Source organism: Prionailurus bengalensis, chromosome C1, assembly GCF_016509475.1.
Source record: "Prionailurus bengalensis isolate Pbe53 chromosome C1, Fcat_Pben_1.1_paternal_pri, whole genome shotgun sequence".
NCBI classification, from domain to species: domain Eukaryota; kingdom Metazoa; phylum Chordata; class Mammalia; order Carnivora; family Felidae; genus Prionailurus; species Prionailurus bengalensis.
In genome coordinates this window covers 218,194,030-218,220,279 of record NC_057345.1, presented here as the reverse complement: position 1 = coordinate 218,220,279, position 26,250 = coordinate 218,194,030, and the positions used below count along the sequence as shown (strand labels likewise).

At 52.5% G+C, this 26,250-nt stretch overlaps 1 protein-coding gene across 10 annotated transcripts in view; it reads right to left on the bottom strand.

Annotated features, from left to right (window-relative positions):
• AGAP1 (ArfGAP with GTPase domain, ankyrin repeat and PH domain 1) overlaps nt 1–26,250 on the bottom strand; it is a 552,763-nt gene that overhangs the window by 65,778 nt on the left and 460,735 nt on the right. For all 10 annotated transcript variants that reach the window (XM_043578237.1, XM_043578238.1, XM_043578239.1 and 7 more), the window contains 3 exons: nt 15,309–15,463; nt 11,319–11,409; nt 1,793–2,015 (listed from right to left, as the gene is read on the bottom strand). In XM_043578237.1, coding sequence (XP_043434172.1) covers nt 1,793–2,015; nt 11,319–11,409; nt 15,309–15,463 — 469 coding nt within the window. The remainder of the gene's footprint in view (nt 1–1,792; nt 2,016–11,318; nt 11,410–15,308; nt 15,464–26,250) is intronic.

The following is a 26,250-nucleotide window of genomic DNA, read 5'->3' as shown; positions in this document are numbered from 1 at the left end:
AAGACTATAAAACGTGTCCAAAATATAAACACGGGATGTGTACAATGCTGGAGAGAAGAGAAAGTTATGCACTCAAGAACTTAACTCAAACATACAAATTAGAAGAATCCAGTGCCTGTACGCACACAACCTTCACTTATGAATGAAGATAAAATTAATGTAAAACACTTGTCAGTTAAAAGTATCAACCCGTATCTTTGAACACTCTAAACAGTAGCTAATTATGATGGATTTAGAAAAACAAACTTTTCCAATTCAGGGCATTACAAATAACATATCTGCTCCTTTCACACACAAACAATAAAACGCAGGATTAATTTTTTTCCCAACTTATCTCAATGTTCTCTGCACTCCTACATTAAGCTCAATCTGATTTCCAATCATATTTCGCTTTTAGACCTAACTATCCCCTAAGGAAACCATATCTGTGAAAAAATAGATATTAATAATACATAAATTTGTCTTTTAAGAATGCTCCTACTCGATGGCCTGCTAATTTCTATGTTAGCGTTACACAGGTCAAGATAAAAAAAATTCAGAAAAGGGTACTGGTTCTTCAGTTTGTAGTTAAGCGGTCCCCGTAGGCACTGCGTGGTGGAGTTCACCCATGAGCAGCTCACCCAGCCAACTGAGGCAACGCCAGACAAATACGCTTTGGGTGCTTCTTGCTCCCTTCGCCCCCCTCCCCACAGGACGCTTGACGTGAAGAGCAGGTTAATAACACACCAGCTTCATTCTCTAAAGTGAACCGAAGGTGGCACCACAAATTCATTTTTCAGCGTTCGTAAAACAAAGTCCACCGACGCTGCGCGCATTATTGTTGCTCAGCGGCAGAAACCGCCTTCTCACGCCTCAAGTGGGGCACCACCGCAGACCGCCATGGGCACTTGCACACGGTCTCATCCCCAGCAAAACAAGCCACAGGGCTTTAAAACGTGCTAATGATGGGAGACCCCTTCTCTCCGTCCCTCTTTTCACACACCCGAGAGGCCAGAGCGGAAAGCGAGCCCCTTGCCCCTCCGTCAGAGGTGGAGACGTGACCCTGGACGCCTCCTCCTGGGGGCAGCCGCCCGCCGAGATGGAATGACCCACTCTCCTCGATGAAGCAGGCTTTCTCGGAAGACATGCCATTTTATCACCTCTTAGGTACATTAAATATGTATGTGTACTCAAAAACGGTTTATAATAGCTGTAAATGAAAAATGAGAAAATAAATGGGCTCAAAATAAATGCGTTTTTTACACTGCGTAACAATTAACATTAATGAGGACTCACCATACGTTACGCCGAACTTGGCTGATTAAATGTGTTAGAAATATATTTTAGGAAAATAAAGTATATTTTGTTACTATAAACTCACTTATTGTGGGTGTGTGTGTGTGTAGGAGGGGCGAGGGAAACCAACTGAGCAGATGCTTATCAAACATATAAGAATAACAACATTAAAGAATCAAAAATTCGTAATTAGTGTTAACAGCACAGCTTACACCTATTAGAAATGTATTAATTAAAGTGATATATTCATAAGGTCGGAAGCTTAATACATTTCTAAGAGGGAGAGAGGAATCCCCAAGGTGTAAAAACAAACATAAAAAATTAAGGAGTCTGAATTATCCACGTCTGCTGAACACCGATTTTAAACACAGACATTTCTGTGCGGGCTCCTCACTATTCCTACAGGTTGCCAGCGCTGTCCACGTGGAGCCTGTCGGTAAGCAGTAAGGTAGGTCATTTCCAGTTGTCTAACTGTTGGCGGAATGCCCCCGAGCCATACACCTTCCCACGTCCCTACCTTGTGGAGTCCAGCGAGGGCTTCGTCCGCCCCTGGCTACTCTCCTCCCAGACGCTGTTGGCCAACTCATTCCCGATGGATGACATCACCTTGATGAGCTCGATGGGCCAGTCGTCGAGGTCCAGAGACCGGACTCGAGAAAGGTGGGTGCCTAGGTTCCGGTGGATCCCCGAGCACTCGATGCACATGAGGGCTCCCAGGTTCAAACTGGCCCAGTTAGGATCTGTGGGAAGAGGAACAGGGGGTCAGACCATCACCACTCATTCCAACCGCCCTTAGGATCTCAGGAACAAAGAGGCCAGTTGCTAGACCTCACACCCAGCAGTCCCTCCCTGGAATCACGTGGCCTGGAAATGCTCCCTGGCCAGGACTCCATAGCGTCTTAGGCATCTCAGAAGGTTTGATACGTTGGGGGCGCCTTTTAACAATCTGGCTTCGGCCAAAGCCTAGGAATTTCCCTACGTGATAAAAACAGCTGCCGGCAGTGATTTGGACAGAGAAATGCATTTCCCAGTCCCCCGACAGTAGCATTCTCGAGAGCGCAGATGCACGTGGAAAAGAACCATACATGACTTGCATCTACTGTGGACGGCTGCTGATGGAGGGAAAGAGAGCACTCGAGAGCGCTACGGTATCCCTTGTAAACAACTACCTCAGCAACCACAGGCAATATCTGAGTTCTCAATAGTCATAAAATGGACACATTTGCAGATCTCAAAGACAAAAGGCAGGCAGGCACACGACAATGAAGACGCGGTTTTCAGCGATCTTACATAAGGGGGACCACTGGAGTAACTCCGACTTATCTACTACTGCTGGCAAGATGGTGGGCAGGGTCCACTGGTTAGGTGATGACCTCGCTGGATCAACCCTGACCTGCAGAGTGAATGGCGGCGCTTTAGGCTGTGACGATGCACCAAGGGCAACGAATGAGTGTAGGGGATAGAGCTTGAACCCTTGAGCTGGGTCACTCCCAGTGTGAAACTGGCTGGCAGCACTGGAAGACTGAGAAGGCAGGCCCCAGGTGGGCTGCGTGCCAGATTCTAGAGCTGAGGGGGATTTGCAAAGATGGCTCTCACCTTGACAGCCAATGGCTTTGACCACCGACAGAATCAAGTAAGGTTTAAGTCATCCAGGAATAATCGGTATTTACTCCAGGTCCCCTTGAAGAGTCAAGGGGCCTTGTACCCATTCACCAGAAGTCAGCCAGCCATTTGTTTCGTATCTCATACACACCGTGGAAAGCGGTGATGGATACCATGGGGGAGATGGAAGAGAAGAGAGGTCCGTGACTCAGAGACACTGTGGCCGGGAAGAGGAAACGTACGTCCCAACTAATGACAGCAATAGTCAACCATAAAAATAAACAGAGTAAGGAAATGCAGACTAGACACTGAAGGGTACAGTTAAAGAGTAAATGTACGGGCAGAGTGGGAAGGAAGAGGTCGGCCGTAACAGGTGAAGGAAGGAGGGCTGCATGGAGGAGGCTTGGCCTGGGCCTCGTGGGATGATCAGAGAGGAGGGTGGGGTGGTGAATGTTTCGCGGGACACCCCTGCTGCGCCTCTTCACAGCCACCACCTCTGTGTCTGTACCTCTCGATCCCAACCTGGCCTCCATCCCCACCTTTCCGCTGGAGCAGGGCAGCCAAAGTCACCAGGTCACGCAAAATCTCACGGGCTGTGTTTAACCATCATTTCACTTGACCTCTGGTTAGCCCTCCTTACAACACTGCCTCCAGATGCCTTTTTGGTCGGTACCCTCCCTGGATCTTTCTAGCACTTGTCTGGCTCCCCATCTTGATTTCCTTCCCTACTTTTCCTCCCGAACCCGCCCCTTACCTCAGGGGGTCCTGTAGGCTTGTCTCTTGATTCTATACTCTTTCCTAAGCCAACTCAATGCAACCCACAGATCTCGTTGTTACCCGATGGTTAACAACTATCCACAGACACCACCTGCCTCAGTGAACACAGATACGCTCCTCTCTCCGTGCTGCACCTGTGACTACCGTCATACATTTCCACTTGGAAATCCTGCAGGGACCTCCCTGTCCACGTTTCACTGAACGTCGTCTCCTGCCAGGGGCAACCCCATCCCAGCAAATGGCACCGGTTCACCGGTTATTTAAGCCGGGATCCTGGGACTCGACCCTGATTCTCCATCGCTCCCACAGCCAGCCAATCACCAAGCACCTCAGTCTCTCCGTGTCCGTCCCCTTCCTCCTGTCCCCGGTGCTCCCCACACGTGCCCCGTTTCACGGCACCTTCCCCGCAGAAGGGGTAGGGTCAGGGGCGCCAACCTCTTCCCGTTCGTGACCTCTCTGCATAGCTTGCCCCGGTGTGTAGTCTCAGGTGGAGAGAACAGCCAAACGACAGCATGGGACCTGTCCCCAGGGCTGGCGTGAGGTGGGGCGCACGTTCTAGGAAGCCATGAGGTTCCCGTGCCCACCTCCACCCATCACCGAGCACCGCTGGTGAATACTTTCACACACTGTCCCCACGGTCACCGCATGCCGCTCACCTGAGCCGTGCGAAGTCTCTCTCACCAGGTGCCACTGCCTGCCCTACCACCGCAACCATTTTCCAAGTTCTCCTTTGGGCACAGGACCCCACCACCCCCGACCCCCGGTTTAGAACTCAATGCACTGTCGCCTTGCCCTCCCCCATGAGCTTCAGAGGCCTCCCTGCTGTGGTGTCCCCAGAAGGAGGACAGCACGCACAGGACACAAGTCAACGACCACACGCGGATCTCCATGAAAGCTAGAGGATCAGAAATACCGAGGGCGAGAGGGGAGTAAAGCATTGCTGTGACCTGGGGTCACCTCAGTTAAGTCCAAGGGCTGCAGGGACGTGGCCTTGTCTGAGTGCCCTGCCACTGGGGCCACAGGAAGGATGGCCTTGCCTCTGCTCCAACAGACGAGAACGACAACTTAGCAGGCGTCAGCAGAACTGACCAGTCACACACACCCCCGCACCTCCCGGGACGTGTTGGGGTGTCGCGGCCCCGGGCTGCCACTTTAGGCCTACAGGTGAGGCCACACGGCCTGGCAGCTCTGAATCATCTCCTGTCTCCCCTTCCGGCCTCAGGGCCCTCCCTCTCCAGCGCAGGGACCCCCACGGGCCTGTCAGCACACGCCCTCCTGCCCCGTCTGCCCCTTGCAAATGTCTCTTGCTCTCCAGGCCGTGGATGGAAATGAGGCTAATGAGGCCCGTCCCCGTGGGGCTGTCCGAGCGTTAAATGCTGTGAGGTGACCACACATGGAAACGCAGTGCTCCGTGTTGGCTAGAATTACGTTTATTCCTTCACAAACCCACCGCCGTTTCCGTGGCAGGTTCGGGGGACAGAGCAGCAAACGCAACACAAACACCCCTGCAAACAGAAATGTGGGACTTGGGTTCTCCGGGGCAGACCGACAGTGAAAAAGCGAGAACCACACACACAAACACACAACGCGTTGGTAAGGGTGTGCCCCGAGAGAACCCCACTAGGGAGAAGAGGGAGACGGATTCGCGTGTGTGATTTAAACCCAGGGGTGGTCAGGGAAGGCTTCTTTGAGGCGACATCTGGGCAAAGACCCAAGGATGTCAGGCTGACAGTTATGTAATTTGCAGTTCCTGTCTACGCCTGCAGGAAAGAGCAAGCGACAGAAGCCGGAGGTTGAACGTGCTCCTACTTTAGGTTTTTCTGGGACCTCTAGAGTCGGGGGACTGGGGCTGGTGTCCCTTCCTGTGTGCGGGCCTGGGGTCCACAAAGATAAATGACGGGGCCCCTGAGATCCAGGGGCACACGAGAGAGAAAGGCACTGACAACATTAATACAACATGGTGGGAGGAGTTCACGCCAGTGATTTCCATCCAGGGCGTCGCAGACCAGCCAGGAGGGAGGGATCAGCTCTGACCGGGTAGGCAGCAAGCCATCATGGATGAGGGGGCCTTGGGGCAGTGGAGAGGCTGAGCTGCCTCTACCAGCCTGTCCATGAAGGTCAGGCATGCTGGCGAGATCCACGCCAGGGCTCCAAGCTCTCGGGTTCTCGAGGGCTCTCAGGGGTGAGACTTTCGTTAGCATGTTCCCGGTGGACGGTTGGCAGCAGGGGTTCTGAACAAAGGCTTCTGCCATCCGATGAGTCCGGACCCTGTTTGATAGTTAGCTTCGCTGCAGGATTTCCCAGAAGCACAGATATCCCGAGGCCGCGGCTCCTCAAGAGGTGGATGCTGTGGGTTTCCAAACTCCCTGCATCACGGACTCCCTCCACCGATGGGCACCCACTCTGGGAAACAGGGTTCTGGGGTCTACCAGCTGTGCGGACAGTGTCTCCACGCAGTCTGGCACATTCTCAGGAAGAACAAGTGGTTGGGGGTTTCCACAGCCCCAAATCCCAAGTGACACAGAAATCCCCAAGCCCTACGGGGACACAACTGAACTGGAGATGGGGGGGGGTACTGTGTTCACAAGCCAGGGGGGATCACCCAGAGAAGGGGATGTGGCATCTGGAGCCCAACGTTCCTCCCACATGACCACTGGACACAGTGGACCTCCCACAACGTTCCTCCCGCATGACCACGGGACATAGTGGTCCTTCCACCACATTCCTCCCACAAGACCACGGGACACAGTGGTCCTCCTACAACGTTCCTTCCACAAGACCACGGGACACAGTGGACCTCCCACAACGTCCCTCCCACATGACCACGGGACACAGTGGTCCTCCCACAACGTTCCTTCCACAAGACCATGGGACACAGTGGACCTCCCACAACGTTCCTCCCACATGACCACGGGACACAGTGGTCCTCCCACAACGTTCTTTCCACAAGACCACGGGACACAGTGGACCTCCCACAACGTTCCTCCCACATGACCACAGGACACAGTGGTCCTCCCACAACGTTCCTCCCACATGACCACTGGACACCACTGGACCACTGGGCCCCACCCTCAGAGGGGACAATAAGTTGCCAATGGGGGGAACCCACATCCTCAAGTCCCTCTCAATCTTAAGACCCCTTTATAATTATAAAAACAATAAGCTCATTTAAAGGAACGTATAAAGAACCAAGAAAGAAAACTTTAGAACCACCACCCCCTTCCGTTACGGTCAACTCATTTTTTTGACCTGTGCATATTCACGTGCAAGAAAAAAGCTTTCTCTTGCTTTTGCACACTTAACGATATCCAAAGTACTTTCTATTGAAAACAGTGCTTGGGGAGCCTGGGTGGCTCAGTCGGTCCAACATCGGCTCTCCATCTTGGCTCAGGTCATGATCTCACGATGTGTGAGACAGAGCCCTGCGCTGGGCTCTGCACTGACACCGTGGAATCTGCTTGGGATTCCCTTCTTCTCCCCCTCTCTCTCTGCTCCCTCTCCCATGCAAATGTGCTCTCTCAGAGTAAGTAACCGAATGTGGAAAAAGAAAAATTCTTCATGTTGTCACAGTTCATTGTGTAGCCACCGTCATGGCTGGTGACGGAGGCTGTTGCCACCTGTCTCCAACCACGCGGTGGAGGACAGGAGCGTGTGCCCTGCTCTCGCCTCTGCCCTGCCCCATCGCAGGTGAGAGGGCAGCTGCTTTCCCTGGATGTGATCCTGTCCCTCTCCGAGGTGGGCGTCACATCTGCACCGGTACCCTCTCTGGCCACAGATCAAGCACGGTTGGCACTGACAGTCTTCCGTCCGGGTGACCCGTGTCTCCTGTGGCCATCAGCACTGACCCACCGTTATCTCGAGAGCCAGGCCCTTTGCCAAAGCTCTGGGAGAAGGGACCCCAGCGGGGTGGGCCCCTTAGGGCGTCTCTGCCTTCAGACAACGGAGGGAACCAGGAGGCAACCCCCTGAGCACTGCTAGCTGATGGACACGCCAGGCAGGGCCCGCTCTGTTCCTGCAGGCCGGCACGGAGCCCCATGTCGGCCCTGTGTGACCAGCCACCCCCCAGCGAAGCTCCGTGCCAGCCTGCAGTGCCACGGGGGTGCCACTGGGCTGTGTGGAGGGGCTCGGCCACTTCCAGGGCTCCCAGAGAGGCACAGCCATGCTGTCGCCGATGGTACACAGTCCTGAAGGCAGCTCGCCGGGGCGGACACGGATCTCTTCCTTTGCGTCGTGGTTTGATAAGAACCTTCTGGAAGTCAAAGGAGCTGACAGGCACAGCATGGCGAGACTATAGCGGAGAACGCACAAAGCTACCTGGGACCAGAAACAGTCACTGTCTGTCTTGGCTCAATTTCTCTTTTCTCAACAAAAGAAAAAAAAAAAAAAAGAAAAGAAAAAAAAGAAAACAAAATGGAAAAGAAAGCCCTTTAGTCAGTAAGAACAATAAAAACCAGCCTCGGCTACATGCCAATGAGAGGCCCCCGGGGCCCAGTCCCCAGGCCCCCCTTGAAGAGGGCATTGTGGCGTCGGTAGAACACAAGAGCCCAGATCCCCGTGATGTCCAAGGAAGCCACATTTGTGGTCTGGCGGGCCCGCCCCCTCCCGCCAGACCCCCCGGAAGCGTGAGAGATGACCTCTCAGCTCGGATGCTCGGGGCGCTGGGGGGTGTCCTGTGCGATCCCCAGGAAGGCTCAGGCAGGGCCAGCTCCCTGGACGGGAGCCCATGAGGAGCAAGCAGGCTCTCTCGGGCCGGCAGAGAGCTGCGACCTTAACAGCTTTTCTTCTCCAACACCCAGAAACAAGAGCCTTTTCTCACGTTTAACGTTTGACCTCGAACTCGCACACACCAAAACACAGACCACCCAGTGTGCAATTTCTGTATCTGCGCTCACTTATAAAATAATCGAGACAACTCCCATCACAAGGACCCTACCGCTCAGAGACAAGTGGGGTCGACGTTCTGGAATACATCCTTACAGATCTTTTCCACCTAAATACCGAAAATGATTCACTGGGCTCTCCCTGACTCACTGCCTAAGTACTTTTTCATTTCCAGTGCATTCCCAAGTTTCTCCATCTCCATTCGTGTATTTTTTACGCGACTTGTTCAGGTTGCCCATTATTTCACCGAGAAGACATCCCCGCGAACGGTTCTTCCGGTTTTGCAGACGTGGGATGTTCCGACTTTTTGCTCTATAAAGAGCGCTGTGTCGAACACCTTCGAAGCCAGGTCTTTGAGGCCCTTTGCTCATCCCCACGGGCTTGGCGCCTGGAGGGCACAGCTGGAGTGTGGGGCGGCCACTTGCTTATGGCTTTTTATGTACGATGCCAAACTGCCCTGTGGGAGTTTCACAGTTCATCATGAGGGTGTGGGTGGTGCACTTCCCAGCACTTTCACCAAAATCGGCTATTTTCGGACTTTCAGACGCCCCATTTCCTCCCCTGTACGTGGGGCCCACGGCCACACCAGCATTTACAGTCACGAGCATCACAGAAGACAGGTGCGGGCCTGGTGGAGACCAGGTGTTTACGAACTGGGATCCCGTGATCTCTTTTTCCTCTGCAACTGTCACGCTCGGCCTCTCCTTGTTCCCTCTGTCCCTGAGTATCTGCTTGGGTGGCGCCCTCCCCAACTCGGGTGGCGCCCCCCCACCCCCGCACCAGCCTCCCTTCTCCCGCTGCTCTGTGTCTCACCCCCCACACCTTGGCACTTGAGCGACCTACCTGTTCTCAGAAAGGACTCTTGGCCTCCAATGCACCACATACCACGGAGCCTGTGAGCCACGGAATCGGCCCTTTCCAAGGACTCTAGCTATATGGAGGAAGCAATCATAGGTGCCTTTCCTAGAGGAGGTTCTAACAGCTTTCATATTTTGTGCTTTTAGAATTCTAACTCTAAAGACTTTTTGATAACAACACACAGGTCAAATAACTACTCTCTTGGAACTTCATCTCTCGACACGTTTTGAAAGCAGAATTCAAAAATTCAAACAAAAGATGCTTCAAGGAAGTGCGTCACGACACCTGAAGAAGAGACCCTCTCTCTCACGTGGGGGCTGTGGACGCTGGCCTCAGGACCTTTCCTGTCCCTGCCTTGCAACACAGTGGCTGCTCAGAGCAGATGTGTCCCCTTTCTTTTTTTTTTTTTCTCTAATTTTTTAAATCTATTTATTTTTGAGAGAGAGAGAAAGCGGGGGAGTAACAGAGAGAGGAGATACAGGATCCAAAGCGGGCTCCGAGCCACCAGCACAGAGCCCGACGCGGGGCTCGAACCCACGATCAGTGAGATCATGACCCGAGCCGAAGCCGGATGCTCAACAGACTGAGCCCCCCAGGCGCCCCAAGCACGTCCCCTTTCCTGTGTGACAGCCCCGAGGTCGCGTCTGCTTGTTCTGTTCACGGGACCACCCCCACGGCGGCCTCCGCCTCCCTCCGTGGCTCGATTCCAAGCCGCACGGCTCAGAACACATCTCACCTCTGCTCTCACACCGGGAAGGAGTTCCCCGTGTCTACGGATGAAGAAGAAAGGCTCCTACGTTCTCCACTCAGCACCCTCACCCCCCTCAGCTCCAACCGGCTTCCAACCCAGCAGCCGACACGCTGGTCGTCAACGTGCGAGCGCCACTCCGCGGCCTGTCCCGCTGCTCCCCGGACACGACGACTCCTGCAGCCACCTGCTCACATCCCACCGGCGCCCCCCGCTCCCTGCAAACCCCGGCTTCTGCACAGAGGCGGCTGGAGGCGCTGGGCGTCCGGAAACAGCCCTTCTCCGCGGTGGCGGGTTCTGTGGTCTCTGGGTCCCGCCTCGCCCACCGGGCTCGGGCTCGGCCAGGACCGCATCACACGCCTGCGATTCCCAGGTGACACCATGGCCGGTGCCAAGGCCTCTCACCTTGTCTCACCTGTCTTTCCCTCTCATCAAAACACACCTTCATGACACAAAACATGGCCGGAGAAAGTTCTACCGAATGCGCCCAGTGCTGTGCTGAGGGCTGGGGGTACAGAGAATTAGAAGTCGGTCTTTAACCTCAAGGATACAAATAACAAAATGACTTTCTCAGAGGGAAAAACATATTCCGTACTGGACAGCAGGAAGCACGAAGTAAAACTGGGCTACTCCAAGGCACCAAGAAGTAATTATGAAGTCTGGGAGTTCAATCAGATGCTTTAGCGTATACTGAATTTAACATTGCAAAAAAAAAAAAAAAAAGAGAACTGTTTTGATGCCAAAATGATTTTGAAATTACAAAACAAAAAACCAAACTCCAGAAATCTCTGGGCGGGAATTAACAATGGAACTGTATTTTTATGGAAAAGCAAACAAGCCCATGATCATTGATTAAGTAAAAGGTTAATTGCTGGGTTTGGCACAGAAATCCGGGCGCGCGGCCAACCCGTGGCGTGGGGTGACTGCCGTTCCTCGGAATGCCGAGGCCCGAGGCCTAAGCGAGACCTGGGGTGCCATCAGTGGGGCTTCCGGGCGAAGGATATGGTGTTAAAATAAAATCCAAGCGAGAATGTGTCAATTCCTTAAAAGCCCTTATCTGACACAATAACCCTCACACGGGAAACGACAGAAGCGGGGTTGCTGTGACGGGGGCTTTGCCGGACCATCCCGCCGCCCTCTGCCGGCCCCCGAGCCCCCCGCCCCGGCCCACACTTACTCTGGGTCTCGCAGTCCACACAGTGGGAGTTCCCTCGGATGTTTCGTATCGACTGCAAGGCCATGGCCTCACTCTGGCTCGTCAGTCGGGACTGCGCATGGAGGAAGACACACAAATGCAAGAGGTAAGAACCCGGGACACGTTTCCACGTCCGCTGGAGACGTCGGGGAAAAACCAAACCGTCTGTCAGCAGATACAGGAGGAGGACCACATCGAGCCGTCCCTTCCTCTCCCGAGGTCTCTGGGCAAAAAGCGTAACTGATGGAGAAGGCTTCCTGCACCGGGTCAAGACCTGGCAGATGAGAGGACTCCACCGGAAAGGGGGACGGAGGGAAGTTCTGGGTCATTCGAGAGTGGGCACAGACCAGCTGCCGCTGGTTAACACGCCCCGCCGGGTGCCTGCTTCCATAAAGGTGAGAGAATGAGAAGCCGCTTTACGAGCCGCGGATCGGGGCTCACAGTCAGTGCTGTGAGACACAGCCCGTGGCTCCTCGCCGGGAAGCCACGTCCAAACCACACTTCGTCCCTTGGAGACTCCCCTTCCATATGGAGACTATCTCGGCTGCCACTGCAACTACGTCACCGATGCGGGTGGGGGCAGGGAGCGGCGTTTGTTTTTAAACAGATACGTAACTGTCTTCCCTCAACACGTTGAAAAAAATACAGAAGGGAGAAAGGAACGATATAAAATTTGTAAGTGTTGGTGTGATCATCCATACTTCGGTTTTATTAACATTCTGATATCTATTCTTCTAGCACGATCTGTACACACACACGTACTGATTGAAAAAGCCGGCATATATTGCTTTAGAACCTGCCCTTTAAGTTTATTTTTTTTTTAATGTTTATTTTTCAGAGACTGAGAGAGACGGAGTGTGGGCAGGGGAGGGGCAGAGAGCGAGAGAGGGAGACGCCGAATCCGAAGCAGGCTCCAGGCTCCGAGCTGTCAACACAGAGCCCGACGCGGGGCTCAAACTCACGAACCGCGAGATCGTGACCTGAGCCGAAGTCGGACGCTCGACCCACTGAGCCACCCACGTACCCCTAGATCTGCCTTTTAGCCTAATGACTGTCATTTCTCAATGCCACCACGCTGTCCTCCAATGTCATCATCTGAAGTTGTTGTTCCACTTACAAGAACTTCTTTATGAAGTTTTCTTTGATGGACATTTCAGTGGCTTCCAATTTTTCTCCAGGGTAAACAGTGCTGTAAAGAACTTGCTTATTGCTAAAATTTGCCTGCTTTTGTCATTACTTACTAATGACAAATTTTTGGAAGCAGAGGTGCTCGGTGAAACAATATGTACTGTCTTTTCAAGCTGACTTTTGTTTGTTTGTTTGTTTTTTTAAGTAAACTCTACACTCAATGTGGATCTTGAACTCACGACTCTGAGATTAAGAGCTGCATGCTTGGGGCGCCTGGGTGGCTCAGTTAGATAAGCGTCTGACTTTGGCTCAGGTCATGATCTCACGTTTCATGGGTTCGAGCCCCACGTCAGGCTCTGTGCTAACAGCTTGGAGCCTGGATCCTGCTTCCGATTCTGTGTATCCCTCTCTCTCTCTCTCTCTCGCTCTCTGCCCCTCTCCCACTCATACTCTGTCTCTCTCAAAAATAAATAAACATTAAAAAAAAATTAAAAAAAGAGTTGCATGCTTTATGGACTGAGTCAGCCAGGCGCCCCAGGATATGTACTGTTTTTATTTTTTATTTTTTTAAATATGAAATTTATTGTCAAATTGGTTTCCATACAATACCCAGAGCTCATCCCAATAGGTGCCCTCCTCAATGCCCGTCACCTACCCCCCCCCCCCACCTCCCATCAACCCTCAGTTTATTTTCAGTTTTTAAGAGTCTCTTATGATTTGGCTCCCACCCTCTCTTTTTTTTTTTCCTTCCCCTCCTTTTTTTCTCCCTTCCCCTCCCCCATGGTGTTACGTACTGTTTTTAAAGGCTTATGGTGTGTAAGTTTAATTTGGGATAAACCCAAACAAATTTCAGAGGACACTTAAAATAAGCTTGATTTTCATGTCAGAATGCATAAGCTGAACCAACTCATGTCAACTGTTTGATGGGAAACGACTGAGTGCTCACTACCTAGCAACAGAAATTATAATTTATTCACGTCTACTATGTAATTAACACAATGCACTAGGATTTTAATCCCTTTGGTTAGACACCCAAGTATTCAAAGTGTATTTAACAATTTGCGTTGGCATCTGGACTATGTGTACATGTGGCTACCTGCGTCCGTCTACCTGTCCGACTTCTGCAGTGTGTGTGTGTGTGTGTGTGTGTGTGTGTGTGTGTGTGTATGCCTATGCCCGCCCCCAACTCTGAGTTACCCACAGGCAGCTACAATTTCTCAAGAGTTCATTCTCAACTAGGTCTGCATTTTCCCTCCAGCTATTGGGAGGGAAAGTGGACGGGATTTCCATGCTGCACACTCTGACACTCAAAACATCCAAGGTGAACAGGTGCGACCTCGTCCCCCCCCCGGTGCTCCATGGGTTCCCCCCCCCCCCAGGGAGACCGCTGCCCGGGTGCACACGGCTAGAAGAAAGGGACAGCATTTTAGGCTGGTGTCTGCGTCAGGCCCAGAAGTGACGCCGTCTCTTCTCCCAAAGAGCTGGTGAGGGTCTGGCAAGTGTGTGAAATGGAAAAAAAGGCACCGGGAGATTCACTTCTTCCTGAATCTGGACGACGTAGGCTGGATTCAGAGCCTAACCTGAAATACTGTGATTGTGTACAAAGCCTGGGGATGCGTCTGTCTGTGCAGCCACGTGCTCTCTGCGCTCCGGTTTTGGAACTAGACTCCCATGCTTTGTGTGGGACGTGTGTCACCAACCCCCACCCTCGAGGAGATCCGGAAGCTTCCCCGCATTCGCCTCAGGAGTCCCCATCTGTGGACGTGACTCAATAAAGCCAAGGGACTCGGAAAAGGAAAGGCGGTGATTCTCCCCACCTTGGGTAAAAAACGTCTTTACAGAAGTGAAGCAAATTGCATTATAATAATAATGGCTGCGGCCTGGTTTACCCTGGTGAAAGAGGGTGATCAAGTAGGACATGCCACCTTTCTGAAAGACAGACTCCCTTCTCAATGACAAAGCTGAGCATAAATCATCGGCAGAAATTTCCTTAAATGGTTTCGAGTGAAACCGCAGGTGGGTGGCGATGCTCTGCCTCTGCCTCTCGGTTGCCGGTTGATCGTAGTTTGAACAACCAAAAGGCTCTTCAAGACTCTAAAATGTCCCAGAGAAGGGTTTGAAAGCATCCAGGCTACTAAACTCAGGAATCGGAGGGAAGCCCTCATGGGAAAGAGGAGTCCTCTCGGAGGAGTATCGCCGGAGGGATCTAGAAAATGCAGCTTAAATTTTGTTTGTCTTCTGGCTCAATGACTGCCAAGAATCCCGTCTGGGTTACTGCATAAAACACGTATCGGGCGTCATCAGCCAAGTCTAGGCGACGGACCCGGGTCCTCGCCAAACTCCCCGGACGCTCACACACGTGCCTCTCCTCCTCCCGGACGCCCATCTGTAACGACCTGGGTCTTCCAGCTTGACATGGGTTTGAATTTGGCGCACTTGTGAGGGAACAGGTTAACATTTTAAGTCTGCCCCTCTTTTCCCGAGCATGTTCTGCGTCAAACAAAATCAATGTGGCTGCGTGAGCCTAACTAAAAGATCCCATCGTGCACCACAAGGAGGTCAACGCTTTACATTTGGGATTCGCTGAGAGAGAGGAGGTTTAGAATGTGCTGCCGCACGGACGTGGCTGAGCGAGGACGCTAACACGCGACACATATCGACACAAAGTGGTTTTTTTTAATCTTTTCAATTATTCAGCTTGTGGCTCAGGAAGGATAACTGGGTCTTGCCCATCACACACATCACATGACGCTTCCCCTCCCTGGGGCATCACTCCGGGGCCTTCACTTCCCTTTAACGATCAGCGGCTCTTGATTTCGGGGGGCGGCATGCTAAGGGTCTTACCTTATTCTTGCTGCTCTCACAGGACTGTAAGCTGGCTAGGATCTGGCTCTCGATGGCCTGGACCCACGCATCTCGCTCTTCATAAGTGGTGGCTTCAAAGTGCCACGTCTGGCCAGTGAGGGACACGATGATAAACTCAAAGTTTTCTTCTTGTTCTGAAACACAGAGTGGTGGGGATGAAGACTTTAGCTTTCATGCGACCGCGGCCCCTCTGCCGGGCCTCGGCCATAAAAGCGCCTTTGGGTTCAATCGCGCCTGCATGGGGCCAGCAGCACACGCGGCGGAGATCTGAATCCGCCGACCTCCAAACACTCAAGGTTTGGTTCCTAAAGCCAGCGTGGGTTAGCTAGGGTTCAATCGATGCTCAGGGGATGAGGAAAAATGAAAACCAGTGAGTGATGTCAGCGTCTCTGTGCTGGGCACAGAGGAAGCGACTGCGGGAAAAATAACACTGCAGCTCGCTGCACCGTCGAGGTATCTGTGGGGCGAAAATTAAGTTAATACCCGCTAATGTCGGGGTACACTCTTGATTTCTCTTAGCGTCTGCGTGGAGATCCGCGGATACCGCAGCGGCAAACGGGGATGCCTGCGGGCTTCTGCTCTTTGACGGCACAAGAGTTGCTACAGCGGAATTTCGTCCTATCACCTCCCGCCTGGAGAGCGGGCGGGACTCCGGGTGATGGGAGGCGACCTCACGGCTGCCGTGGGGCGACCGTCCGCTCGGAGAAGAGGGGGACCTGCCATGAAACCCTGCTGTAGCACCTGCCGCAGTGGGGTCCTTGGGACAGAGTCTCGACTCTTCCAAGGCTCACCTGCGTACCCTGAAGACGGGGGGAGAGGTCACCTACTCCATAGTGTCACCCACCGGCTAAGTGACGTGGGCCACTGAGGCTGACAGGGCCTGGGCCGTGGGAGACGCTCTGTTCTCTCACCCCCTCCCCTTGTTACTGCCACCGAGGGACCGCGTGACCAGTTACCAGCAGCCACGAAGAAATCTTGAGCACGAGTTACAGGCACAACACCTCATTTGGTTTGTGGCTTCCAGTCACCAAGCTCGTGAAGCTGCATGACAACTGCCCGGTGAGAAGGTGGTATTCGTGATGAGAACCACCCATGGCCTGTGCGGCAGACCGCGGTTTCGAGGACCGCTCTGCACGTGGTCACGTCTACGGCACCAGACCCCCCATCTCGCACGCTCTCAGCTCCCCTAGCCCAGCTCCTGAGCAGCCCTCACAGCCCCCGACCTTTGCCCGGCTCCCTGCTGCCCGGGTCAGCCTCCTCTGGGCTTCCCTCCCAGAGCCCTGCCTCCCCGGGAGGCCCTGAGCCTCGAGATAAGGGTGCCATTCCGCTCTGGAGAGCGATCGCAGCCTTCTCCAGCGACCCTTCCCTGCTTCCCTCTGTCTCAGGAGAGGAGCAGCCTCAGCCACTGAGGCGGAGAGACCCCTTCCGCCTGACCCCGTCGATGCCACCAACCCCTCTCCGGGGATTCTCAATGCACGGCCTGCTCTGGGGAACCAGTCCCCTGAATGACCACAACCTGCGTCGGAAACAGGGCCGTGCCCCTTCTACGCAAAATCTCGACCCGTTCTGATGACTCACGGAATCGTGCTCTGAGTAAAGTCACCGCTGCTGCAGTTTTCGGATTCAGCCCGCTGGGGAGCTGGACCTCGCTCTGAACAGCACCCGAAGGTACGTCCATTGGCAAAACTTGCTGAAAGCCTGCTCCGATGAACGCACCCGGCCTTAGGGCACGTGAATGAGGTTCATCTGGCAAGAAGGCCCACGGCTTCCCCTAGCTTCTCAAAGGTCCGCCACAATCCCGGAGTCGCTAAAGGCTCGTGTGATGAGGGTGTGTGCCGGGGTGCGGGGCTGAGTGCAGGTCAGGACGGGCCCTGGCTGAAGCCCATCCCCCCCCCCCCCCAAGCTGGGCTTCGCTTGGAGAAGACCCAGGAAAGCTTGGGGGAAGGAATGGGTGGGGATGTCCCAGGAAGGGGAAGGGGCGGGCCATGGGAACCCAACAGAGGAGCCTCAGGGGGTCCTCTGCTTGCTTGCAGGGTCCTTGAGCATCATCCCACGCTCCCTGACTCTCTCTGGCTCCCGAGCTCTGGAGAGCTAGTGATAAGAGTTCAGAAAGTGAGGGGGACCGTCAGAAATTTTATTCCAATGTATTGTGCTCTGAGTCAGAGAACAGCCGACCCCCCTGTTTAGGCAGAAGTGGAAAACCGCACCTGCTGTGGGAAAGACAGGTGGGGCAGGAAGCCTCGGGGCGTCCGCAGGACCCCCGCCCCCGGTCACTCGCGGCCTTGTTGGGATTTTCATTTTCAAAACCAGCTGTGACTTTCCAACAGGTTTGTCCATGACCGACCCGCGAGCACACCTTGCGGTTATTGGCTGAGACCCTATATCCGTGGATTTTTAAACGTCCAGCGTTTTGATCCACACGGTTTTATGTCCCTAACGCTATAAATTACAACGTCTTCCACACTGAATTTTGTAATACAGAGCCCCAAATTCATGCATTTTATGCAAAACTTTCCCAGGGAACTGGTAGGCAAGGTAAGAAAGAACGAGCTAAGTCACCGCCGGGCCGTCAGGAACACGTGCTAATTCACGGGTGGACTGTGACAGCCGCTCATTAGATCTACTCAACAGGCTCACGCTTTTCTGAATATGTGAAATTCAAGTGCGTGACAGAAGTGCCCCCTGATCAGGATTTATTGGCTCTTTCAGTGAAAAAAAAAAAAAAATGACAACCATTAGCTTCCCAGTTAAATTTCTGCACAACTGGTCTGCCGTAAAGCTTTCTAGCCTGAATCACGGGCTACATCTTCTGGAACGAAGGGAGGGAACTGAGCTCGCCTTGGGGCTCAGTCACATGGCTGCCGGCTACCACGCAGGGGGCAAGGGTTCTGGCATGCAGGATACACGGTCCGGAGCCGGGAGGGTGGGCACACACACACTGATACAAAGCTGATGATTGACTACAAAGCAGTGGAAACAATGATGGGGGGTGGGGGTGGGGGAGGGATGTGGTCTGTGACACAGGGACATCGACACTTCGTGTTTCATTCCAGTGAAGTAGTTGGCACTGAGCGTTTCCACTAATATGCTGGTCATACCCTATGTGAAGGCAGAACTTGCAAATTCAAGTGAAGTTTGGCTTTGCCCTATTTAACTACGTGAACAAGGCTCACCTGTGCAGGTGAGCTCTCCTCTCGGGCACAAATACATTTAAGCGTCCACAGGAACGTCGGAGTTCATTTCTTGCAAGTTTCCAAACGTACTGTCCCCACAGCATGTCCTCTGTGGCTTCTCAATCACCTTAACGGTCAACTCCAGCACCTGTCTTCTCTGTCTACTTATACCGGATACAAGTTTCCTTTTCTAGTACCTTCTAGGTCGCGAAATATTCCTGTCCGTACTTGCAGAAGAGTCTCTCCCCCTTGGGGCTATCCACAGATGCAACAGCCAACTTTGGGTCTCTGCACCCTTGAGGAGTTCAATCCCTTGTTGTGTGTCCTCTTCTAAGGGAGCCTGGTGGAAATTTGGCATCTCAGAGGTGACCCATAGGGCCTTTCTACCCTGAGATGCTATGGGAGGGATGCAGGACAGTTCTCAACTTTTTTGAAACAGTTCTGGGCAGCCCAAGAATCCGTGTTGAGGATTCCAAGGCTGGCTCCAGGCTCTTGGAGAACGAGTGCTACAATCAACTAGCAATGTCTGCCCTGGGGGAAGGAGGGATGGGTGGGTTCAGTACCGTCTTGCCATAGCTTTTTCACACTCAGCTAGTGTTTTCTTTATTTTTTTTAAAGTTATTTGTAATGTTTATTTATTTTTGAGAAGAGAGGAAAGCAAGGGAGACGCAGAGAGAGAAGGAGGACAGAGGATCTGAAGTGGGTTCTGCACTGAGAGCAGTGAGCCCGATGTGGGGCTCGAACTCGCAAACCGTGAGATCATGACCTGAGCCGAAGTTAGAGGCTCAATCAACGGAGCCACCCAGGCGCTCCGCTATCTTTTAAATTTTTTTTGTTTGTTTGTTTTTTCAACGTTTATTTATTTTTGGGACAGAGAGAGACAAAGCATGAACGGGGGAGGGGCAGAGAGAGAGGGAGACACAGAATCGGAAGCAGGCTCCAGGTTCTGAGCCATCAGCCCAGAGCCTGACGCGGGGCTCGAACTCATGGTCCGTGAGATCGTGACCTGGCTGAAGTCGGACGCTTAACCGACTGCGCCACCCAGGCGCCCCTCCGCTATCTTTTAAATCACAGCTTCTTCTTGCCTTCCCTGGCCCTTCTTCATGCGGCCAGGTGTGAATACATACCCTGGGCGTTTATTTCATGGCCGTGCCTCACCACTTCTCAGGGCTCCTTTCCTTCTAATGCTTAGACAGTCACTTCTAACTTATGTGGACAATTCTCAGGTCTGTATCTCTGACCCCCAAATCCAATCACTTAGGGATTTTAAAAAATGCCTACAGATACTCTTTAGATACTTTGGCCTCGCATCAAATTAACATGCATGGAAACACATCTGCTGTCGTCTCCGAAGGCTCCTTTTTGGTTTTCACGATTTCTGTTGATGCTTACAACGCCATTTCTAGTCATAAACCTTCAGACTCACCCAGATTCCATCCTCTCCCTCTTTCCACTGCTCCCTAACCAGCTCAACACTGCTTACGGAGGCCGGCTCCGTACCACTCTCCCCATCTCCTCCTTTCGGCCCTCACCTGACCACTTCACGAGTCGTGGCTCGGCCTGAACGGTCCCTCTGAGCTTATGCAACACACGCGTGCCGCACTCCTGACACCAGCAGGTGAGTCCTCCTGCATCGGCCTGGGCGTGGCTTCCACAGCCCTGGGTGTGACCCCGCCCCTTCCCACCAAACCTTCCTATCATGCGGCAGACAGGTGTGCGGGGCTTTCCTAGGAAACACACGTGTTGTGGCGTCCATGGACGTGTAGGAAGGCATCATCTCTAAGCCCGTAGCCTACCCTGTCTCCCCCTCCCCAAATCACACCCATGGATTAATAAACCAGAACTGCGAGCACTGGGTTTTAAACGCCTGCAGGTGAATGCCCCCCCCCCCGCCCCCCCCCCCCCCCAACAGCGATCTGGAAAGGAAGGGGATACGGGCTCAGGTCTGCAGAACCTCCTTGGCTCCTGGCACCTCCTCGGAGGGAAAGCATTCCACAAAGATCCACCACGTGTGAACTCAGAACCCAAAACACCGAACACACGGGAGACGGGGGAGCGGATTTAGATCCGGAGGATTTCAGGTACAGAATTCAAAGTAATTATGCGTAAAATGTTTAAAGAAATGAAAACACGGGATCCTAAATTTTGAAAAAAAGGAGACCATGAAAACCGATGAGGCAGATCGTTAAAAAAAGGCAGACCTTTTGGAAATTCAAATTATAACGGTTAACGAAACAAGCCCACCAGGGATGGGGTGAAGAAGGAGCTGGTGGGGGGGGCGGTAAGTGCAGAGAGGAGAGACCTGGAGGGACTGGCTGAAACGGTAGACAAATGAGCAAGGACCCTGTGGGTCAGAAATGACGGGTGCGGGGAAGGTGCGACACACACATCTCACTGCCCGGCAAACGGTGGCAGCCGCGCGGGGCCGCGAAACGATCGGAGCTCTAGACACGGAAATGGCATCCACCCAGAAGGATCGCAGCAATGAAAACCACACCAAAAGCTTAGGAAACTGTGGAAAACCAAAGACAAAAAGAGGCCCTTAAGAACACAAAGCAGGAAAGGGTGGACTGCTCTTAAAAAAAAACCAAACTGGCAGCCATATGATGACGGGCATCTCAAGAGTGACAATCGAAGCTGCAAGACAGAGGAATAATGTCCTCAGAGTCCCGGGAGAAAATAATGTCGGTGTAGACTTGGGACCCAGGAGAACCTTCCGTGAAAAAAAGAATGCAATATATTTTATACAGGAAGAAAAACAAACAAACAAACAAAAAAATACCCCCCAAAAACCAGGGACGCCTGGGTGGCTCAGTCAGTTGAGCATCCCACTCTTGGTATTGGTGCAGGGCATGATCTCACGGTTGTGGGACCAAGCTGTGCATGGGGCTCCGCACTGACTGTGTGCAGCCTGCTTCAGATTCTCTCTCTCCCCCTCCTCTGTCCCTTCCTGTGTGCGTGTGCGCTCTCTCTAAATAAATAAATAAATAAATAAGTAAATAAATAAAACATTAAAAAAAAAGAACTATGGAAAAAGCCTATTACCAACAGATCCTCGCTAAAGGAATTACTGAGATAAGCTTCAGAAGATTCTGGAAAGAAGGGGAGAGCTAGGGAAGGACTGGTGTACAGATGAATAGACAGATACGTCGATATGTGTAAGCAAAATCTGTGTCACAAACTACTTCTGACAATAACGTCTCCTTCAGGGAAAACGAAAGAACCAGAGATGTGCGAGTGGAGCCGACGTGTCCAAGGGCGGCACGTGCTTCCGCAGGGAGGCCAAGAACGGACGTAGGATTTGGGCAAGTGAGGCTCACATGATGGAACATGAGGGTCAACCTTGATGAGAAAAGCAGCAGAATGTGCACCTTCCGAATCAGAGGGGGGGAAACACTTAAATAAGAAAATAACTGTGACCGAAATCTTTTATCAAACTAGGAACAGTCTGTCCTTCTGTTGGACAGAGCACCTATCCGCACCCCACCGCGTCATCATTCTTCACGATGAAATGTTAGAAGAGTTCCTTTCACATCAGTTAAAGGGTGCCCAAGGTGGGGACGCCTGGGGGGCTCAGTCAGCTGAGCATCTGACTTCGGCTCAGATCATGATCTCATGGATCATGTGTTCGAGCCCCGCGTCGGGCTCTGTGCTGACAGCTCGGAGCCTGGAGCCTACTTCGGATTCTGTGTCTCCCTCTCTCTCTCTGTGCCTCCCCTGCTTGCAATCTGTCTCTCTCTCTCAAATATAAATGAACATTAAAAAAAAAATTTAAAGGGTGATCAAGGCAAAGCAGCTCATCGTAACAGCCTCTGTTCGACCCTGCGGGGCAATGCGGTAAGACAAGATAGAGAAATAGAAGATCTGAAGACTGGAAAGACACAAATTCATGGATTACAAGACTGTTTATGTAGGAAACCTCAACTAACTGACAAATTCTGAGACATAAGAACATAGAACATGGACAAGATACAAGACCAGTTTACAGAAATGCCACCAGCAAAAAAAAAAAAAAAGAACAAGGATTAAAAAAAAAAAATATATATATTTTTAACATTGATTCATTTTTGAGAGAGACAGAGAGAGCACGAGCTGGAGAGGGACAGAGAGGGAGGGAGACCCAGAATCCGAAGCAGGCTCCAGGCTCTGAGCTGTTAGCACATTGCCTGATGCAGGGCCTGAACCCAGGCTGGTGGCATTTCTGTACCCTAAAACAGAGATCATATTTGCATATATCTGTTTATAAATACATTTCTTTCCATCTGTGAGGTAAGGAAGGAGAGATACGGAGAACAGCGGGAAACTCACCAAAAGCAACAATATAAAGGATCGCCTCGAACCTGCACACATTACACAGGTGGCGAGGAGCGGACCCCGTCCCGAGCTTTGAGGTGACGGGTCAGAGTGTGCAAGCGGCCGGGGCGGGTTTCACGCCTCGCCTCCTGGCAGCTGAGACCCTGGCGGGGCCTGCTGATGATAACGAAGCACCGATAAGCCTCAACGGAGCAAAGAGCAAATAAACGGATGCAGGACATCCCGGGAGCCGGGCCTGGCGGACACGCGCTCTTGGGGAAAGGCCGACGAACAGCCGGAAGAACCCTGGAGAGCACGAGGAACTTTCACGACCCAGTTCAGACCCAACCGTACCCACACTCAAAACCCCGATGCGTCTGAGACAGCGTGCTTTTTAGATGGGAAGGCTTGTCTGCCTCGAAAGGCACTCGCTTATAGAAATAACGAAGCCACGAAGGGGAAGGGAGGTGGGGGCCACAGTAAGCGTCGTGACTGGTCACTGTGACGGTCTGTGAGTGTGCTGTTTTTAAGGCGTATGGGAGCACGCACAGAGGCCCCCTCCGTCACGGGGCAGGTGTGGACATCAGGACTCATCCCCGAGGCTATTCTGCAGCGACTGTTTCCGTTTTAAGCTGAACCCCGGGCCTAGAGTTGGCAGAAGACAGACGCTCGGGTCTTGCCCCTGTGGGCTCCAGCAAGGCTCCCGAGGGCTAAGCTGGTGGTGCCTCTGATGCTGGGCCCGGCCTCTGCCAGGTGGGCCGCCCGGAGGAGAGGGGTCCAGCTCACTGTGGACAAGGAGGGTGGAACCCCACGCTGTCTCAGGAAAGAGGCACCCCCAGCAGAGGAGCCACTCAGCCTTCTTGTAGATTCTGGGCCCTGGCGGGGAGATGTCTTTATCAGAAGCTGGGTAGCTGGGATGCCTCGTTCCCTGAATAAGGGATTGAAACCTGGGCACGCGGTCTACTACTTGCGGTCCACACCCGCCACCCGCCGCAGGCGCCAAGCTTATGCTTACAGCACCCCGCGTTTCCCCAGATATTACTGTCTTTACGTGTTTCTTTCTTTCTTTTTTTTTGAGGGAGAGCAATATGTTAATACTCACAGATATAGTTAGAATTTCAGAACTGAATTATATCTACTGTATGGCTTTTCTCTGCCTCCCAAGATTAAAAAAAAAAAAAAGAACAAGGATTAGAGAGCAATTGCATTTAAAAAAAATATGTTTTAACATTGATTCATTTTTGAAAGAGAGTAGAGACAGAGAGAGAGAGAGAGAAAGAAAGTGTGAGCTGGGGAGGGACAGAGAGAGGGAGACACAGAATCCAAAGGAGGCTCCAGGCTCTGAGCTGTCAGCACAGAGCCCGATGCAGGGCCTGAACCCATGAACTGTGAGATCATGACCTGAGCTGAAGTCGGATGCTTAACCGACTCACCCACCCAGGCGCCCCTGAAGAGCAACTGCATTTTTCAATCATGTTACATATAATTTCCAAGAAGGGATACTTTTGTTTCTTTGTAATGAATCTACTTCATGGAATGATAAATATAAAAAAACAATCCTGTTGGGCTCTAATTCTGTGTCAGGAAAATAGCTGAGACCTTATTGGCATTATTTCATTGCATTTAATTCTTCTCTCTTTAAAGTGGGCAGCAGTGATCTTTGTTTCTTAATAACCGATATTTATTTACCTTTGAGAGAGAGAGAGAGAGAGAGAGAGAGAGAGAGAGAGAGAGCGAGCAAGCAGGTGAGGGGGAAGGGCAGAGAGAGAGGGAGACAGAATCCGAAGCAGGCTCCAGGCTCCAAGCTGTCAGCACAGAGCCCGATGAGGGGCTCAAACCCACAAACCATGAGATCATGACCTCAGCTGAAGTCAGACGCTTAACCAACTGAGCCACCCAGGTGCCCCTTAATAACCAACATATAAAGGAAAGGAACTCTCATGAGGTGTCCAGTGGGAGAGAGAAGGGGGTCCCCACTTCACTGCCTTTTTCTGCTGCCGATGTCAGAAAGTCAAGGTGGTGTGTCTTTTACTTTTTTCTAATTTATTGAGGGAGAGAGAGAGCGTATGAGTCCGGGGGAGGGGGAGAGAATCTCAAGCAGGCTCTATGCTCAGCGCAGAGTCCCAAGGGGGGCTCGATCCCACAAACTAGGAGATCAGGACCTGAGCTGAAATTAAGAGTTGGAAGCTCAACTGAGCGAGCTCCCCAGGCACCCCAAGGTAGTGGGTCTTTGGAAAGGCGTTTCCCAGAAATCTCTACCCAGCTTGTCACTAGTGACGACTCTGAACCTGGTCCTGTCTGGAAAAGGTCGAGGGACAGGATGATCGGCTGGCAGAAGGCATCTCATCTGCCCTGCTGTGGTCACAGCTCCCGTGACATGAGGTCCTGATGTGACAGTCATAAGCCGGGGACTGTCCAGCTGACGTCTTTGGTGATCAGTCAGCACGGGGAGGAGGGACAGTCCCATCTATGCCAGGACGATCCGAGCACGTGGTGCTCTTGGCTGCTCTTCTCTGATCTAGTAGGGGTCACGTGTGCCACGTTTCCTTCTTCAAGTTTCCGTAGCTGGGTTGGGGCCACAGAGCACCTTCCTCTCTAACCTGGGACTTGGTAAGACGCGCCCTGCGGGTACAGGAGCGTTTGTGCCTCCACGCCAAGGAAAACCTCTGGGACTGAAGCCCCTGCCCGCACAAGGTGAGAAGGCCGCTGTCCAGCAGTGAGAAGAATGAAAGTGCCCAATATGCTCCCGGTTCTGGGGTGCAGGGGCCCCCGGAGCCAGCTGGAGTTGGCGTGAGCCTGCCTGCTTCCTTTCTTGGCCTAAGCTCCTTTAAATTGGATTTCTGTCGCTTCCAAAGCAAGTCCTGACTAATCCAGGGGAGAAAAGGCCTCGCTCTGGTGGGAGGCACCGACCTGCTCACCGGCCATCCTGATAGGTCAATGCCTGGTCAATCTCTGGACTTGGTCCTCGCTCATGGCAAGCGACTATTTGCACCGATTTAAGTAAACAGCCGATTTCCGGGCCCCCACAAACACTAATACGTTCCTCCTCACGTTCAGAAAAGAATTTCTACCAGATGATACCGGCTTATTCAGGTCGCCGCCGGGCCAGAAGGATTCCATCACATCGTGAAGTGACGACGGTGACATTTTAGTTTTATGCATACCAAGAATAACCGGCAGGTGTGAGGCCAGTCAGGGAGACAGACTGGACATTACTCTCCCCTGCCACCCTCATTTAAAATGTGCAGAGTGGGCACTTGGGCCGTCGGAAGGGACCGTTGCCGGTTTTCCATTCGAGTGGTTTCATTTCGCTAATACAAACCGCCTGTTTGTGACAATTATGGCGGCTCACACTTAATTCATCCTGCAAAAACAGAACTCAGGTTGCAAGGAGTCTGGAGGGCACGGACATTACGAGCGTGTTTTCTTGGTCTCAGATGCACAACGTCATCAGC